This window comes from Ammospiza nelsoni, chromosome 1 (assembly GCF_027579445.1).
Source record: "Ammospiza nelsoni isolate bAmmNel1 chromosome 1, bAmmNel1.pri, whole genome shotgun sequence".
NCBI classification, from domain to species: domain Eukaryota; kingdom Metazoa; phylum Chordata; class Aves; order Passeriformes; family Passerellidae; genus Ammospiza; species Ammospiza nelsoni.
In genome coordinates, this window is record NC_080633.1 from 59,771,494 (window position 1) to 59,791,503 (window position 20,010).

Below are 20,010 nucleotides of genomic sequence, written 5' to 3' on the forward strand. Positions count from 1 at the left end.
CTCTGATTTAATATGAACAGAAATATTCCTCTTCAGCTCCCTCTATTTTCTAGCTCTGATAGAGACATCAGAGCCTTGGAAGTTTACAATGTTTTTTTAAAAAATCCAGTATCTGCAAATCTAAGCAAATGCTTGATCCTGAGCTTTCACATGAAGAAGATCAGTTACACTGCAACTTAGCAAATCTGATTTCTGTGTTTTCTATCCTAGTGCTCTGAAAACAAGGCATACTCAGCTGGCACTTGGAAAAGCTTGAGCAATGGCACATGGCACTTGCAGCACACCCGGTCCTCACAGACAGGGCAAGATTGCAGAAATAAAGATGAGGGCTATAAACCAAACGAGCATCAAACTGCAGAACCAGAGCAGGGCCGAGTTCTTGCCAAGGGCACCTGGGTGCAGTTTGAACAGTTTCCCCAGGGAATGGGAACACCTGCACACCCCTCCAAAAGGGACAGGGCTGTGTGACAAAGCAGTGGCATCCCCAAGGCTTTCATACCTACCCAATACCTGGGAAAAGGTGATGTGGTGGCGCCTGGCTGTGCTCACAGATACACACTGCCTACCACTGTGGTCTTCTGAAATCCAGCATCCTCCTTCCTTCTTCTCCTCCTCAAGCTTGTCTCACACCAAAAAAAGAATCTGTCTTGTTCTCCCTGTCTCTCTCACTTATTAATTATATTAAAAGATCAACAAATTCTTAATATCATTTTACAGTCTATTTTCCCTCTTATTTACCCCAATTTCTCACTTCTTTCAATCATTTTTTTGAAGCTTTTCTTCTCCTGCCTCCCACTCGCTGCTGGTTCTGTTTTACTGACCCATATTTATTTTACTGGTTCCTGCAACCCTGTAACCTGTAATAAGATCTGGGTGTGTCTGTTTTTTTCCTTGGAGGAAAGGAGGACAGAGTCAAGCTTACTGCTTTCCTTTGACATTTTTTTCCAAACCTGTATCTCTCCCCCCGCAGTCTCCCTTTATCCTCTTATCTGAGAGCAGGGGAAGGATTTGCCTGTGTTGCCTGTGGGAAGATCTGCCTTCCTGCTGGTAGCAGCTCAGGCACAGCTGGCAGGGAGCTCCCGCAGTGCCCTTGCGCTGCAATGCTCTAAGCTGCCGTGGGTTTTTACCAGGTAGATGTGGCCATGGCAAAACCACACACACTTTCATATTCTCTCTCTGCTCAAGGCAACAATAAGAACAGGGCTTGCTGTGACAGCAGTGCAGTGCAGCACGCAAGAGCTTACCTTAAACACCCAACATTTCTACTATGCGTGAAGGCAGCGAGCTGCAGACTGGGAGAAAATCTCTGCAGTGCCTGCTCCCAGTCAGAGCAGGCACTTTTTGGGAGAGTGCTGCAATTTCTCTTGTCATCATCTCTACCCAGTGTACCAGGTGCCAAGTGTTCAGCACAGCTCAGGATGTACTGGATGGCTGGGACCTTCACACTATTCTCTGCATTTCCTATTTGAATCCAGGCACAGGAAATGAGATGGGGCAAGGGAAAGGGATTGTTTGTGTGTGTGTGTGACTCATGGAAGGGAGAGGGTAGAGTAAGAGAGTGACCGGAGAGGTGGGCTGGCACATTTCCTGGTGAGCCTTGCTCTGGCTGTGGCTAAGCTCCACCAGCAGCATGTCCCAGCCCCTGTGGCACCCCCTGCAAACACAGCCAGTGCTGGACAGGACACCTGGGTTAGGATGCTGCCTTCATGGGACCAGACTCATGCCACACCACTCCTCAGAGAGCTTCCAGGCTTCTGAGATTTTTCTGGCTGCCCTTGCCTTTAATCACAATTATGAACTGTCACTGCTCATTTCATCTTACTGATGCCTTTAGGTTTGAATATTCACAAGGGCCAAGGAAGCTCCAGACAGAGAGAAGATGTGCAGCATCCTTGCTGGCACCTCCTATGCCAGCAGGAGTCAGGGACAGGATGGCAATGGCTCACCACCCTTGGCAGGGCAGAAGAGGCTCTTGAGCTGATCCTCTGTGGAGCAGAGGATCTTGCCAAGTGGCTCATGAATCATATGCATGGCTTCAGCTGAGCTCAGTCAGAACGTTTAGAAGGACTGACAGAATGTATTTAAAAACTCTGTGAGATGCACACAGGCATGTCCAGATAAATGGTTTCCATTGTTAATTACCCACACTGTAGCACACTTTAATTCAGAGCATGAGTTTGTCCAGCTGCAGCTTTCAGTTATTTCAGTTCACTGTTGCCCACAGACATTCTCTTATTATGATTCCCTCTTCATTAAAAGCACCTCTAGTGTCTCATTATAAAGTAGAACTCAAGATTTTAAACCATTTTAAAAACTTTTTTTTCAATTTGCCTTCCAAATGGATATCAATCTGGACACAGTATCTCAAGACTCACTTGATGTCTTATGTTGATTTTCTACTATTATGAGATCTGAGAGAATTTTTTTAAACAGTAAGGAAGCTAATTTTTGAAAAATGCCTTTTTATTAAGGAAGAATATTGTGCAGCACTAATTCAAATGTCTTACAGAAGTACCTACACCAGAAATTACTTTCTTCTGAAAACTTTATAACCTAAAAAAAAAAAAAAAATTTGATTAATGAGAGGTGTTCTACACAAACTAGATCAAAATGTGTCTCAGTACCATGCTTTTGATTTTTTTACTTGGAACTAATATCATGCTTACCATTACAAAACCTAACAACTTTATAGATTTCTCCTGGTCCTTTCTCAAGCCTTTGTTTAAAAACTTCTGTAAAAAATCTTACAGCTATTTTTTTCCCCATCTGTATACCACTCAATTTGTCTTGAATATTAATGTCTACACTGAAAAAAAACCCCAGTTTCAAAAACTTTTATATTTCATCTCCATTGCTACACTCTAGGCAATGAAAATGGAAGCATTTATAATGCTGAATGATTTAATGCAATTCTTTAAGTGCCGTACACATGAATCAGCTCATTACCTCAGCACAGCTATATAAGGTGCAGCCAAATGTAAATCTGCCTCCTTGCTTTCGTTCCAAACCTCCAGAATTGATAGCAACCTATCCTGGAGCTCTGAAATGAAATTTCCAGATTATATTTTCAGTTCAAATAAATGAAAGAGTTCTCTCTTTCAGAACACTGGGACAGTACTCAACAAGCCCGCAGTGCCCAAGCTCTCCTGCAAAAGGCAGTGGAGCAATCCATGGAATACAGGAGCTGTGCTGTACCCCCAGGATATCAGGCTGTGATGAGTAGCTGTAGCAATTTTACAAACATGTCTGAAGGCCAAGTGCCTATTATTGTGAGATATCTTCAGAGATTCCCTGGATGATTTACCTGGAAGTTTGGAGAATAAACTCACTGGTAGGGATAGATACTTATGGGGGTGGAACCAGAGAGTTATTAAAAGAAATTAAATATGGAGCATATTTTGCTGGGTGAGCCACACTGCACCAAATATAAACCAGTTAACAATGTGACAAAATTACCAAGGCTTTTATGAAATAGTTTTAGCTGTTTAATTATTTATCACTAATGTTACATTGCAGCATATTTATATAATATTTAAAACAAGAACCAAGCTTGCTATTTATTAATGAGAAGATATCCTGCAGACTGAAAGAGTTCATTGGCCCAGAATAAAATTATTAACAAGTCAAAAGTAATTTTATCTTAGCCAACTCTTGCCTTGTTCCCAAGGAGTGCAGAGAAACACTCTCCATTTTTTTATTTCTAAGCCTAAAACACTGCAGAGAATCTCAGGTGGCTCCCAAAATCTATATTGTAACCTACTGTCCTCAAAACCTTCCAGGGCAGCTCCTTAATCCATAAGGATTTCTCTGTTTATTTGGGAAAAGCAACCCAATAGCAGGCGGTGCCGTGAGAGCCACGGTTGGGTGAGCCAGGCATGGAGAGCTCAGGTGGTGACTCTGCTGAGAGGGGAATATTGAGCAGGTCTGCAGGCTCCCTAAGGGACTCTGTGTAAACCTGCCACGCAGTGCTGGGTCCCCACCCTCAATCTAAGGGCAATTCTCAGAGAAAGAAAACACAACATTCCTCCTAATCCTCCCAATACACGGGAGGATGATTTTCCTACTGGGACCATGGTTCCTTTATCTGCTCTTGAAGCAGCTGCCATGATGGAACAACCAGGTACATGTGCCAAAGTTTAGAGAGCTTCAATGAAGCAGGAAGGCTGGATTTTTGGTTTTTCTTCCAGGGGTGGGACAACTGCAGAAAACAATTGCTTTTTTTCCCAAGAAAAGCAAGCAAGCCAAGGAGAAGAAATGGTGAGATATCTTCAAATAAATACAGCCAGTTGTTATCCAGCACTCTGTCCACACAACCAATAGCAAGAACAACCAATCATTCCTTCAAATGTTTTCTATTTGTTAGCAGCTTAAAGCAGCCCTGCAAAGAGGAAGTACTGTCTTGTGTAAGAGCTGGCAAAGCTGGCACATGGTGTGCTATTTGACCAGGGGTTTTGCAAGCAGCAGGGGTGCTGGGCAGTGGCTGGCAGAGCTGGTGCAGAGGGCAGTGAGATGTACAGCAGTGATGCTGGGGACTCCCAGTTCCCAGTGTGTCTCCTCAGTGTGTGAATACAGCAATCCTGAACTCAGCAAAATAAACTGATACTGAGACACGCTCCATATAACAGCTGGATTTGGACAGCTGAAAAGGAGGGATTGAGACTCGAATCCACAAGGCAAAACCTAAGAAATGTGTTCCTTTACATTAGGGGCTGTGTCTTTTAAATGCCTCACAGATATTTCCCAGGAAAATGATCTAAGGACACGATCACCATTTCTCAATATTTGCAAAGAACATTTTGCCATTGGTGTCACACTTATAAATTCCATGGGACTCAGAAAAAAGATGCAGAAAGCTCCACAGAACTGACATTTAAGGTTTAGATTGAGCAGTGCAGAGTTCTCAGCTCCATGATGTTAACGCTGTCTGTGTGACACACAGAAGCAGCATCACTTAGTAAAACCAAACCTTGTCACTTCCCACTGCTTTCAGACAAACCTGATCTCTCTGAAAGATAACTTGCCTAGCAAATGTCTCTGACCATCAAAAAGGAGTTGGGAGACGATGCTAGCATGACTCAGACTTGACAATTTTACAGTTAATCCTCAGTTTGGATTCAGCATGAACTAAGTTGGTCTCATTTGCAAAAAAGAATTTCCTTGCCTAGAAACATGTCTTGCAGGTGTAGCATGAGGAAGGTACCTGAACAGATATAGTTTTATTTCTATTGCTATGATGGCCACAGACATTGTGTTTAAGATATTCTGTCCCAAAGCATTCCCAATATAAAGGCAAGATTACACAGAACAGGTGATGGAACTACACGAGGCCAATTGAGAACTTCAACAAGAAAGCAAATATTTACTTATTGCTGATAACTGAGACTGTGAGTAAAGGATGCTCTCAAAACTTGTAATTTAAGCATGTGTTACCAGTTCCATTTAAGTACTATCTGAGGAGAAAACCTACTTTGGCTTATGAAAGGAAAAAAAGTAAGAAACACCTTACTTCTAGTTAAAATAGAGTTCTGCAGTGCTCTGAGTCCTACAACCCTTAAGCAAGGACATGTGAATGTTAAACTGAATATGAATCTCATGTGCCTAAAGGAACTTCCTTGTGCCCGACGTAGAAAAGGAAGGTGACCATTGCTACTGAGTCATTTGGTCTTTCCCTGGCCTCCAGTCAGCTGTGTCCTGAGGAGTCTGGAGCAGACACAAAATGCAAATTAGCAATATAGGGTACAAGTACAGTACATCAATTCAGATGCCAAAACTGGTGATACTGTTGCAGCTTATGATTTTTGCATTTCAATAGCAGAGCTGAGAGTGGTATAACAAACTCTCAGATGATCCCTAGGGAAATTAGTTAGTCCAATTCCCCAGGATTCTTTTTATAAAAAGTCACCCTCAGTGCCTACACACTAGTAATAGTTATCTGTAACACCAACAGGGAGATATTTTTTAATACATGTTTTGTTGACTGTGCTGTAATTTCTAGAACAGTTTATTTCACAATGAAAGTAAAAACACAAGCTGCAGTTTTATTAATACTTTCATTCATGAAAACAAACCATCTATGCATCACTCTTGGCTCTAAGTTAAAATTAAGGTCTCAATATCCCAAGCAGAGCAGCAACTGGACAGTCAGAAAACAGATAAAGTCACAAAAATTATGCCAGTAATTCCAGAGTCTCAAGCAGAGTGCCATCTTAGGATAGCAAGCACCACTGGACTTTGTCCAGCATGTCTGTACCTCTTGCACTGAGGAGCCCAGCACTGGACACACTGCTCCAGGTGTGGCCTCCCCAGTGCTGAGCTGAGGGGAAGAATCTCCTCCCTTGATGTGCTGGCAGCACTTTGCCTGATGCAGCCCAGTACCTGTCTTTGCAGCGAGGGCATGGCGCTGGCTTACTGTGCTACTGTCCACCAGGATCCCCAGGTCCTTTGCTACCAATCCCCTTTCCCTCTGCGTGGTCCCCAGCATGTACTGCTGTGTGGGGCTGTTCCTCACCAGGAATGCAGGACTATGCATTTCTTCTTGCTGAGGTCCACAGTCTTCCTGAGCCTGTTTCCCCAGCCTGCTGAGGCTGTTCAGGGCGGCAGCACAACTGTCCAGCCACAACGTGCCCAAAGTTTGTGTCATCAGCAAACTCACCGCAGGTGCACTCTGCTCCAGCCTCCAGGCCATGAATATAGAAGCCTAACAGGACTGGACCCAGTGTAGACCCCCAGGGCACAGTGCTAGTTACTGGACTCTGTGCCACTGACCACCATGCTCAGGGCATGGCCATTGAGACAGTTTTCAGTCAGCCTCACTGTCTGCTCATCCAGCCTCTTAAAGAACAGTTTGTCTATGAAAAGCTAAGGAGAATCATTATCCAAGACTCTCTTAACCTTGTCTGAGATTACTTTTGTGTGTACCTTTGTGAAATGAAACCTTTAGTCACAAGATTGTTTAAAATGCACATTCACAATTTACCTATTCCCCATCCTCACCATTATGGAAGTTGAAGTACAGTGTGTAAATTGAGCTTAGAAGGTTAAATAGTTCTGGCTTCTTTACAAGCTATTATTAACTTCATTATTTATAAGTCTCTTTGTTGTAATGTTCTTCTGCTGAATGTTATTGAACTGTAACTTCCTATCACAGCATCTCTAATTAGGCTAGCTGTTCCCAACACGTTACGAAGCGCCGTGAAGAACGAGCTCTCTGATCTGCTTCTCCTGTTTTGCACTGCTCTGCTACAAGTGACTGAGCTCAGGGGTCTCAGGCCTATAAATACCTTTTTGAATCAGGACAGAATGTTTGATATTATTTTCTAAGTTCCACCCTTTCTTCTCTGATGACAAAGGCTGCTGTCTAACAAAAAAGAGATTTGTCTTCAGAGAGAAATGGTTGACATTTCTGTTTTCACCAAGAAAAAAATGAAGAGTCTGGTGTGATGACCATCGGGCTTTCAGCTGAACCTCTCTGAATGTCTTTTGGTTGTTCAGCTCTCACTCTGTGTTTAAAGCTTTTGCTGTAATATATCCCTGACTGGTTTACTTCTCTGATGTCTTAGCTGCTTTCTTTGAGTCACTTTGAGATAGCTGCTATTTGTTTAGAGAGGTGAAAAGTCCACTTAAAGGTAGGATATGCCTAAAATGCCTTGAGGATACTCTGTGCCTCTGGCTATTTTTATGTCTTGGAGACAACTTTTGTGGTGGTCTTGAAAGAGCCTGGTGCCTGGGAGCTCCTGCTATGATTCTGTCTCAGCAGATTTTGCCTTTAGAGGACACTTTTCACCATTACATCTAAATCTCTCATTGAAATCTCTCATTCTGAAAATTTTGAAATAAAAAGTTTATCATTGTCTTGTTACTTTACATGGAAGAACCTGACTGCCTTCACATGTTTCCTTCACATATTTGAAGTGTCCCTTTCCTGAAATTTCCAGAAGGAGCTATTATACATGTTACTGGATTGGTGGATTTTATTTAATAAGCAAATAAAAGCTAAAAAAATTGACTAACTATGTATCCTTCTTGGGTAAGTGAAAAGTAGCTCTGGATCTGATTCTGTTAACTCTACTGACAATTGTGCAGCATCTGAAATGCACAATACTACTTTCAAAAGAGAGTAACACTCAAGGTGAATCAAGGTGACCTTCAGTAAGAACAAGTATCTACAGTACAGCAGAGCATGAGCCTTCCCACTCTTGCTAAACCACCAGGGATTGCCACTGTCATCCAGAACACCTGGAGCAGCTAATAAAGTTAACAACATGTATGATTGAATTTTCTGCTCTATTTTAAAAGAGAAAGGCAGGTACCTAAAATAATTTCCTCACCCACCTGGTAATTACTTCTAACTTTTAAGGTCCCACACTTACATCTTGTTTGAGGTTGTTTACACCTCTGCAGGACATCACTCGGTGTAACACTTTGTCTGTTCAGATGCATTAGAGGATCAGGGTATGGAAAATTGCTCCCCAGAATGGCTTTTTTCATGATTGGCTTCTCTGCCTTTCCCTGAAGCAGTAACAGGACAGATAGATGGCACATAGAGCTTTTGTTTTCTGTGCTAACAGCAGCTCAAGGAAAAGGCCAATGTTTGCTAGCCAGATCACCTATGACAGCCCTGACATGGAACCATAACAACAGCAATGCCAGCCAGAAAGCCTGGAAAATGTGCACACTGAGTATGGTGTGCCTTTGAAATAGTATTTACTATTCATTTGTTCCTTAGTCAGGAGGGATGCACATCCTTTTTCTGCTTGTTAGGAGACTGCAAAGCCAGACCAAAGAGCTATCCCTGGGCACAAATTTTAATTTAGATACTGGGAATAGAGCTCAGGATGATTACCATGAATTTGAATTCACATAAGCTCTCTTGTCTCCACACCTGTTACTTGCAGAGCTGCCTTGGCTTGCTAAGCCACAAAGGGAGTGCAGGCAGGGAGTCTGCAGCCACGGTCCCAGACCCCACAGGTGATTCCAGGTGGGCAGATGCCTACTCCTTGCCTTGCCAGAAGTGATCCTTCACCAGTCCCCTGTGCAAGAGAGCCACCTTTGTCTCAAACAAAATAACCATTTCCAGCCTGTCCACAGACCTTCCGTGTGGAACAAAGATTATTTGCAGGAGCTCTGTGCTTTTAGAATCTAAGGGCACAGAAGAACGCTGGATAATTTATTCTGATCTTCTCTGTATTGCAAGAATTTCCCCTTTGTAACTTGGTCTGCAATTGATGTTTTTCTTTTGATTGAAGTAAAATGTGGTTACCTGAGGGCTAAACAAAAGGGCACTGAGCTTTTAACTGAAAATGTCTAAAAGCACGGAATCCATTAATTTTCTTCCTAGCCTGTCCCAGTAATTAATCAATTTGGTATTAAATACTGGCTTATAGTTTCCCATATGTATTTAAAAGGATCCAGCTTTTATCCATGCATCCTCCCCCTGTTTATTTTAAAGGTCTTTTAGATGATACAGTTCTTCTCCCCTCACAAAAAACTTACGTGCTGCCTAATCCACTCACCTTCCTTCCAATAATTTAAATCAACTGAAATGTTCAAGTTTCTTATTGTATGGCATTTTCCCCAGGTGTCTAAGATTTACAGGTCTTTAGCCTTCTCCCAGTTTTTCAAAACACCATGAAAAACATGAATGTGAGAACCGACTGCGGTATTCTAGTGTCAGTCTCACCAATACTGCATACAGGCACAAAAAATCTTCCAGCTTCCTATTAATACTCCCCAGCTTAGCTATTCAAGGATGGCATTAACCCTTCTGACTTTATGCTGCAATAGGAATTTATGGTTGCTTGTACACTAAATACTATTCAGTGCCTCATTTTGGGAACCAGTCCCTGCTTTTACATAAGCAAGCCTGCATTTGTCTTTATTGCAAAATTTTGCATTTGACTATGAAAATGTTCTCCTTTTAATGGTTCCAGTTTACCAAGAAATCCAGGCTTCTCTCAAATGCTCTTTCTATCCTCATTATTATCCTGCTCCACCCAAAAAACATTATTAGCCTATTATTATGAGTCCCTATTTATGTTAGACCATTCCTAAACTCTCATAATTCTAAAAGCAATAGTTCAGCTCTCACTTAAACCTGTGAGAGCTGAACTATTGCTTTTAGAATTATGAGAGTTTAGGAATGGTCTAACATAATAATACATCTCAGTTTTCAACAGTAGAATATCCCTTGTACTTAGAATTCAGGATACCAGAGCCCTGATAGTTAATTACAGTAAAAGGCATGTGTTTTAGAAATGATATCTTAAAAAGCATTATTAGGACAACACAGTGTGAACTAGTACCCAGTACTACCATCTTCAAATTTTAAATCAGAAAAAGGCTTTAAAATAAAGATCTGATAATAAATCACACATCAGTCAACATACCAAATGTTTTATTTTTTTTCCTGGCTGCTCCTGAAAGAGTCTGATTCCAAATCAAACTCCTCAGCTGAGATGCAACCTGAGCAGACCTTGCAAGCAAAGGGTGGGTTTAACTGTACACAGGGTGCTCAGTGAGGTGTAGCTGGATTCATTTTCCATCACCTTGCATCTTACTTTCAAGGTGATATAACAGCAAATGCCTCTGGTCTGGGGATGATGCCCCTCTTTTCTGCTTGTGGCAGTAGGGCACAAGCCATCCAGCCCCTGGGTGACAGCACATGGGAAGAGCTGCTTCAGGAGGGCTCAGCCTTCAGCTCAGAGGCAGCATTTCATGAGGTGAGGTACTGTCTTAGCAGCTGAAGTTCACAACCACATTTAATGACCACGGGGCTGGGAAATAAGCCCAAACATTTAGTGTTAAGCTTGGACTTGGGTAAAACTAGAGAGGGCATGAATTCCTCAACACCTCCCCACCCCCAACTCCTCAGATTGCATTTCAGCACATACGTGAAGAAAATGTGAATGTCCTCCTCTACCATTTTTCAGATGAGCTCTTCCTGGCCTACATACAATTAATCCTAGGGAAGTGAACTGCTTGCACAAAAAAGGGACTAAACCCTTAGGAAATTTGATGAACTAAAGAATAAACAAAATATCTGTAAGACTTGATTTTCAAGGGCATGAATCATCCCCAGCTTACGCTTGAGAATACTAAGCAGGTCTGAAAATTGGGACAATCGCTGTGTTTCTGCTGTTAAGTTGCTGCCTCAGCTTCGCTGGCCTTTACATCACCCTATAGCATCAAAATACTTTAGATGTGGTTTTTACACTGGCACACTGAGAGTTCATTCAAATTGTTAAAGTACCTTTAGGGAAAATTGGTTTGTTAGCTCTAAACTTAACCTCAAAACATTAAACCAAAAGAAAGGCTGTTTTTTTATCCCCAGAGTAGCTAGTTTGTCATCTGGTTAGACATGTCAGAAAACAAATCTGGTGGGTAGGATTTTCTGCTGGTGTGAACTGGCTAACCTGGGCTAGCAGGCAGAGTTTGGCCCAACCTTGCCTCATTTTTAAGTGACATAACCCTTTCTGTCCTCTATCCAGCTAGCCCTCCACATCATATATACTGAACACAATGCCTGCATATCTGCTGGAGTGATTTTTCCTGTCACCTTTCCTGAGGAGACAAGAATGCAAAACATGCTCTACCCCAAGAAGAGCTGCACTTACCCGATCCTCCTCTTCTCTGACATCGGGCATGGTGCTGATGCAGAGGCTGACAGCAGTGATGGCAACAAAAGAGATTGAAATACAAGCAAAGATCTTTCCTGGGATCCCTGAGTGGGGGTTCTCCACCATATCCCTGAGCTTTCGCATGCACAGACTCAGTCGGCTGCTGTCCTGGAAGGCACTTTGCGTAGCTTCATTAAACACCATCTCCCTCTCAAACAGCCTGGTCTCAGCTGCCTCTTCCTCTTTCTGTTGCAATCTCTTTTTACAGCACCACTCCAGGTGGTCCTCTTCTATCCCCCAGTACACAAGCTCCTCCTGGAACGAAAGGGCACACATCTCCCTGAGAAGCCTCAGCTTCCCAGCTGTCAGGAATGTCATGATCGTTCTGAAGGCACTAGGATTACGGTCAAAAAAAAATTCATTGCAGCTAACATCATAATCATCGCAGATGTCCATGATCTCATCATAATTATTGCAGGATTTTAGCTTCCCAAGCCTGGTCAAGGGGCAGTTCTCCAAGGTGGTCCAGGGAATTTTGTACTTAATACCACCTACGTTGATGATCACAAACCTGGACCGGTCATCCAAGCGGGCTAAGCAGCACAAGTCTTCTCCAGGATGCAGAAGTTTGGCCTTTTTGTAGAAGAATCCTTTCTTGGTTTGCACTTCACAGAGGTTTTCCAAGTTGTTGAAGGAGCGGGAGCTGAAGTCAGGATCTGCATTCCCAGTGAGCAATGCCATTTCGTGGTACATCTGTTGAGTCCATAGGGAGGTTGAGGCTACTCAAACAAAAGCACCTGGAACTTGACCAGAAAGTCTATCTGTAAAACAGAATTTTAAAATTACAAGAGAAGTGGGGCACTCTTAAATTATAACAATCCTATCCTCTCCCTGCCGAGAAACTCTTCTCTATGGCATTCCTTCTTCCCCCATTATTTTAGGACTATCTTTTCTTGACAGCTGCTTGAGGAAAGAACTTACACTACAATCAAGTCAGAAGCCATGCTGTTACTTCTAGAGTGTAGAGTAGAATGTAATTTCTTAGTTAGTGGTTGAATGGAAACAAAACCAGTGTATCACCATCTTTAGAAATTTCTAGAGGTTCAAGCTATATCCTGGACATCAATGCAAACTAGAAGAGAAATCTTATCATGTGCATAAATGGCAATTTACAGTTTAGCAACCTAATTAAAAAACTTAGTTGCAAATGTTTTTTTTATTATTTTGGCCCATCTACATTATGTTCCTATTGCAAAAAGCCTGTAGGGTGAGGATAAAATGGATACTTACAGTACAGTCAAAAATGTCATGGCAAAAACGTGGGTAATTCCCAACCTAAATTCACCAAGCCTAGCAACAGCAATGAATATGTGGGAGCTGAGGGCATGCTGGGTCTGAGCTGAAAGCAGAGCTTGCCTGGGAGCCTGTAACTGCTGGAAGCTCTGCTATGGGCTTGGCTGCAGTTGTGGACAGGGCTCCAAGCAGCCTGTCAGCAGCTCTGAAACAGGAGATCAAACTCAGAATGAAGCCGAGCTGGAAGTGACTCGGTTGCTGCTCTTGCTTCCGGATAGTGCAGAACACAACTGGTCACATTTAGAAGGAATTATGTATGATTCCAGGATTTAATTTGTGCCTCTTGCTTATCCCTCCTTTACCACACCACAATCCACATTGCTTCCTTACTTTCTCTAAAGCCCATCACATGCATTCTTCAAAGCTGTCTCTCTGAAGCAATACTGGGATGTCTTGAAATGCTATCATGTAATCACATTTGTGAATCACCCAAAATTTCCTGAATTGCTCAAATATGAAGTAGGAAATAAGAAGTCTGTGAAGGATGACTGGGTCTCCACACAAAGATCTGGGCTGAGAATGGATGCAGTGATGGGGAACAATTTTAAGCAGAAGATGGAGAAACTGAGAAAGAACTGACTAGTGAAGGAAAAACTGATATTTTTGATGACAGAATGGTAATTGTGAGGCAGTAAATTCATAATTTATAAGCAACAATTCCCTCTGAATCTCATGCCTCAGCTGGGAGAGAAGAACAAACAAAAGGGTGCTAGGAAAAACTGGAGAGCACTCACATTCAAACACATTCCCAGAGGAGCAACTTCTTTTATCTTTAATCGGCTCACCAACTTAGCTCATTAGACTTAGTCAAAATGATCTCTGACAGACACTAGTGAATACTTTCAGTCACAGCCCTGAATCACCCTCTAAACATTCTTACCAACCACTCTTCAACAAGAACACCGCAGTAACAGTGGTATTTTTGCTTCAACATTTCTATGAGGATTTCAGAGCAACACTTAGATCAGATCTTTGTAAAGAGCCAGAGAATGGTTGCTTTGTGTGCAAAAAGCTACAGTCACCCAAAGATGCTTTTTCAGCACCGTGAAAATTTCAGAAGAGCTAATGATGCCAAAATCTCTACAATTTCACTTCAGGGGAGAGAAATAATAGTTTAAACATCCGTTTCTACAGGGCAACATGAGCAAGAGAGAAGAGCTCCTTCATCTGGCTAAGGGCCAGGAAAGGGCAACACATACTCTAAGGAATGGGTGCTTTTACAGCACAGGCTAGAGTGCAGCCGGGATTGCAAATACCATTACTGTCACAGCGAGAGTGCACTGTCAGCACAGCATATGCTTTAAGGATTTCGTCTCTTGTTGCTTTCTCTTGGTAAGATAAAATATTCACAGTCACTACTGAGGGCTCTGCACTTTTGTTTTCATGCCTCACTTGTTCCACAAGTCAACATACTAAAAGGAGTTTACATTGTTTTGACATCAAGGCTAGGATTTATTTTTTTCCTCTCCCCCGTGTAGCAGGTTGTTGCATAAAGGGGCTACATAGATTTCACAGAACTGCTTTGAATCTAATCTTACATGCACCTCTTCCTCCTTCTAAGCAGCAGCTAACTCAATGTGAAAATCTGTAAGCATGTTGTTTGCTACAAAATCTATGAATTATAGAGGGTTAGTATTTTATTTTGTGGATATAAAATGATGTTGCTTAAATCTAAAGCTTAAGAATGCAGGTTTTTTTTTTTTTAATCATCGGTGGATAAATAGAAAGTGAGAGAGAAGTAATTACAAATTAAAGTTGTCTATGAAGTTGATTCTGGACAGTGCAGGCAGCACCAGATGCTGGAGTTCAGTAAGGAAAATGAATTTTCTGACATCACAGTTCAATGTCCCAGAATCCATAATAGCTGGCAGCATATGTTTTGGATATCTCATATTTAATCTCAGATTAAAAGATAAGCATGCGAAGACAGTTGTATTTATTATTCTTCTTGGCACTTCCACCTTGTGATCTGACTGCCCAAGACCAGGCTCAGATGTCAGAGAACAGCTTGTGGTGCCATTTTAACTGTCCTATAGAAAACCAAAATACTGTGGGCTCCCAATTTGGTATCCATCCTGAGAAGTAAAACTAGCCTGGAAGGTCTGCTTCTGATCTTATGTGCATGGAATGTATCATGTATCATGACTATCACTAAATATTAAAGGGTGTTTCAAAATTATGTAGGTCTTAAAATACTCTCTGTATGCCAGGGTTATCTAATGTATGCACATGCCTGCAGTAAAGCATCCCATTGAAGATTAATATTAAAAGCCAATACTTTCAGAAATGATACTACATTATCATCCAGTTGGCATTTCTACTATTTAATCTGACACATGGGTGTATGAAAGACTATTAAAACACAGTCTGGAATAAGTTGTCCATCATAGGGATGAAGGATAGAATTTGACTCTATATTTGTTGTTTATAATTTTGAAGTGCTGTGGGAGAAATGCTGCATGATTATTTCAGTTTGAGGATCATATACAGGGTGGGTCATCCTTTTTTATTTTTGAAGTATATTCCAACAATTTTTATTCACTAAGAAGTACTTTCCTTGGCCATCTGTGTATGCACATGTATATGTCTACACACACATTTAAGTTCAGCCACATTTTGTCAGCAGCAAACAGCTGAGACCTTCACAATACAGTTATTTCTTATCAAAGATTTTAAAGACTTAATAAATGTCAGAAGCACACAACTGCCTCACATTCTTCTTTTTGCTGAATTATTTCCTCAGTGGAGAAAGGGCTATTTCCCTGCTTACTGCCTCTTCACTGTGCCTGTTCCCAGAACTTCTCTTCACACCAGCATTCCTCATTGTCCCATTCTATCAGTATCACTGCATCTAAGTCATATGTGATTCTGCATGAGGTTCCTCTGGTCTCAAGTTACCTTGGATAAGAATGAAAAATGGGGCAAAATCATCCCTACCAAGAGGCTGAGCAGCGTGGCAAGGAGAACTTGAAAACAGTGTTGGAAGGGAGGTAGTGGTGGAGCAAACACTGCAGGATGCCGCGGCAGGAGAGACCTCGTGAGGAAGGGCAGCCACATAAAGCCTGTGTTCATAAGTGAGGGTACAGGGAAGTGTCATGGGCAGAGCACTCACACCTATTCTGAGAAACCAGCCTGAGCAGGCGGCTCTGAAGGGGCTGCAGGCAAAAGCAGGTGGCTGGGGGCAGGGGAGGCAGGGGGGTTGAAACTGGGAGAATTTAGAGGTCTTTGTGCAGTTGCACAGAGGAAAACTGTTACTCTGGTGGTCAAACACTGAAAGAGAATGCTGAGAGATGGTGGAGGCTCTGTCTTTGAGGATATTGAAAACCCATCTGGACACAGTCCCAAGTAACCTGTTCTAGCTGATGCCACTTTGAGAAGTGGCAGATAAATCAGATGAACTCTGGAGGTCCCTTTCTACTTAAACTACTCTGTGATTTTGGGAACAGTCTCTTTTTAACTGCTGCTGTAAAATTACAAAGTATTGAAAGCTTACGTTTGGGCTACAATAGCAAGAGGAAGCTGTGAGACCTTTTAGTAATTAATGTTTTAAGACTTCCTTTGTGAAATGAAACACATTTTGACAGAGAACGGGTAATTGTGTCATAATTTAAAGCCACAAACATGAAACATATATTAGGGTGACCACGAGATGTTTTCTCTCGGTTCCAATGCGAGTTGAGTCAGTGAATCTGTTCCGCAGTGCTCAGCCATTTCTAGTCAGGGATGTGCTGAAACCTGGCATTGCTGCCTGGGACCAAAGCAGTTCCCACTTCTTACCGTGATGTGATTTATAAATCACAGCACACACAATCACTTTTATATAAACCTTACACAGGCATTTGACCTTCCATTTGGTGATGTTACAGCTAATAGCGTGGACGAAGAGGCTTAGGAGATCCATGTTACTCCTGTACTTATTTACAATCCAGTAGAACTTGGACTCCCAATAATAAATCCTTGCCAATCACTGTGGAAACATGGAGAGGAGAGCACCTGCCCATGAGGCTTACAAAATGCAAAACAGATGGGGTGCGAGAAATACACATATTTAAAAACAAAATGAAATAAACCCCAACAAAACAAAACTGAAAAGGGGACTGGGAGGATATGGTAAAACAGATGCAGCTAAGCCTGGAAGGCAGACCCTAGGGGATCTGGGGAATTAGCTTCTGAGTTTGTCCACACCAAAAATGATTATGGCTCCCTATATACTCATTATCACAGAATCACAGAATCATTTACATTGGAAAAGACCCTTAGGGGATCCCTGAGTCCAACCATTACCCTGACACTGCCAAGTTCACCACTAAACCATGTCCCAGAGTGCCACATCTATAGACTTTTAAATACCTTCAGGAATGGTGACTCACACTTCCCTGGGCAGCCTGTTTCAATGCTTGACCACTTTATCAGTGAAAAAATGCTTTCTAATACCCAATCTAAACCTGCCCTGGCACAACCTGGGATGTTTCCTCCTGTCCTGTCTCTTGGTACTTGGGAGAAGAGAAAACCGCACCTCGCTACAGCCTCCTTTCAGGGGAACTGTAACTTGGGCACAGTCAAATTTTACATATTTCTGTATTTACTGCCAGTAAACTTTAATATCCCTAACCTCCTAAGCCCCTGCTTAGGGAAGGCAATAGCTCAAGAAGTTGAAAAGGTACTAAAATTTTGAGCAGCCCTTGATTTTGTCTGTTTCTTCATGAGAGTAACAGGAAGCAGTGACACCACCTTACCCATCTAACAGAGAAAAAATGGCTTCTTTTATAGGTATGGAGCACAACAGCCAAGATAGTCTTCTCCAGAGAGTGTTTTGGGGGCCTTGAGGAGGATGCTGCACTAGTCAGTCCAAGAAGCCCAGGAGACTCATGCTGTAATGAAGGCTGCAAAATTCAGCATGTGAAGCTGGACATTATTTCATACATACAAATGAATGTACATTTTCCTTAATATTTTCATTAATTCACTGGAGGAAAAAAGTAATAATTTTCTTTTCTGAACATCCCTCACCACATTTAGGCCACACTACATAATTAGCTGAAACAATTCAATTTGTTAAATGAAAAAATTAACTTGACTCAACATTAATTATTCTGACATACACCCATAGCTATTTGTCTCTATTAGACAGATTATGAGTTATCTTCTGTCACTGCACTTACCAGAGTTCTATAGTGAAAGTATTAACATTGTGACATCTTTAAGAAATCAGGAATTTGGTTGAACTACCTCTGTGAAGCTATGGAATCCTTACCTATATCTTCATAGCTAAATCCAGTCTTATTCTGCACATCCACAAGATTTCTATGCCCACTTATCTTTGTACTCTAAATAGCACCAAACTATTATTTCTATGAAGCTATTTGCACACTTCAGTTGCACAGCAGACAAAGACAGATGTGCTAGATAAAATACAGACAGAGGAAGAACTGCTTATTTGTGCATTCTACCCAGAATTACAAAATTCTCTTCAGGCTAGCAAGATTAAAGATTTCACAAAGGACTTAAAACATGTATTTCACTTAAAAAGAGCAATAAATAAAAAACAAGCAGAGACTGCAAAGATTAGGCAGAAAAGTTTTTCCCCACAGAATTATTACTACTTACAATAAAATAGAGCATAATGTTTAAACCATGCTTTATTTATTTAGGTGACTTAACCTTCAGTTGGTTACCAGAAAAACAGGTTTGTAAAATGTGCTTTCACCCTCAGTTCATATTTCCTGAACAACTGAACAGACTCCAAATATGCACCAAGAGGATGAAAGGGAAGGGACTTCAGAGCAGAGGTGTACCTCCCAGACTCTGGGAAGATTAGCTTGGACATGGAGATTTGTTTGATGCAATTCCTGTTAACTGCAACCTTGGATTAAGTATACAGTGCCAAAAGCCTAAAATTAAAATGCGTTCTGTCTGCACTTGCTTGGTCAGAGCCTGAGCCCTGTGAGCACAGTACCTTTGACCCTTACTGGCAGCCACTAGATGGTGAAATTTTTATTCTTCCATTAATCACACACAAGTTTATTTTAGGACCTTTACTGATTAATCCTGTTAGTATCCCATTTAATCAGCCAGTCAGATAAGGTACTATGAGTTAGTTGCCAATCTGAAATATTTCTTTCCCTGTTCTTAGTTTGTTGTATTTAAGAATAAAAAAATAATCAAAATCCAGTTTTTAAAGTATCTGCTCCAGTCATGATTACATACCCACAGCTGGCCTAAGATACCACATGAATGGCACTATTAAATGCAAAAGTGACAGACTGTGTAGTATTTTAAAACAGCATTGTTTATCCCTCTCATCCAGGAAATTAAACAAATTGTCTCATTTCTATTGCCAAAATTCAGGAAGCACAAAAAACCAAACAAGTTTTGGTGTCTTTGAAAATCACAGAATTACCAGTCAAGTGTTCCAGTTGGTCTGCAGATCACTGCAGGGGGGAAAAAGCAGTTTTTAACTCAAGCTCTGCTCCTAACACTGATCTTTTCTTTCTGATCCATTCTACAGGTTTTTGCAATTCTATACTTAGCAGCTTCCCACCCACATGATTAATATGCTTGATTTCATACAGAATTTACCAACTAGATTTCTCACTAGAAATAAGGAGGTTTGGCTATGTGATGCCACTCTTAGCCCAGTTTCACATTCAGGAGGTCATAAAGATTTGCTGGGGCATTTTTCCTAATAACTGAACCTGTCCTTGTGTCTCTTTCAGCGCCATTCACAGGTTTGTACAAATAGTTGTTAGACACATATGACTGAATGTGAAAGAATGAGAGGAAACAGCCTCAAATTGTGCCAGGAGAAGTTCAGACTGGATATCAGGAAAAATTTCTTCATGGGAAGACTTATGAAGGATTGGAAAGGCTGCTGAGGGAAGTGGCTGAGTCAGCATCCCTGGAGATCCTGCAGACACTGCACCTAGGGATGTGGTTCAGTGATGACCTTGGCAGCGCCAGGCTGATGGTTCAACTCAGTGATCCTAAGGGTCTTCTCCAGCCTAAATGATTCTATGAATAAATGCTCTTATTAACTGCTCAC

The 20,010-nt window shown here is 41.6% G+C and overlaps 1 protein-coding gene across 3 annotated transcripts in view; it reads right to left on the reverse strand.

Moving 5' to 3' along the window:
* The window catches only part of KCNG2 (potassium voltage-gated channel modifier subfamily G member 2), a 53,413-nt gene that overhangs the window by 10,990 nt on the left and 22,413 nt on the right, over positions 1-20,010 (reverse strand). For all 3 annotated transcript variants that reach the window (XM_059474885.1, XM_059474876.1, XM_059474871.1), the window contains exon 2: positions 11,613-12,436. In XM_059474885.1, the coding sequence (XP_059330868.1) occupies positions 11,613-12,368 (756 nt within the window). In that variant the 5' untranslated portion in view covers positions 12,369-12,436. The remainder of the gene's footprint in view (positions 1-11,612; positions 12,437-20,010) is intronic.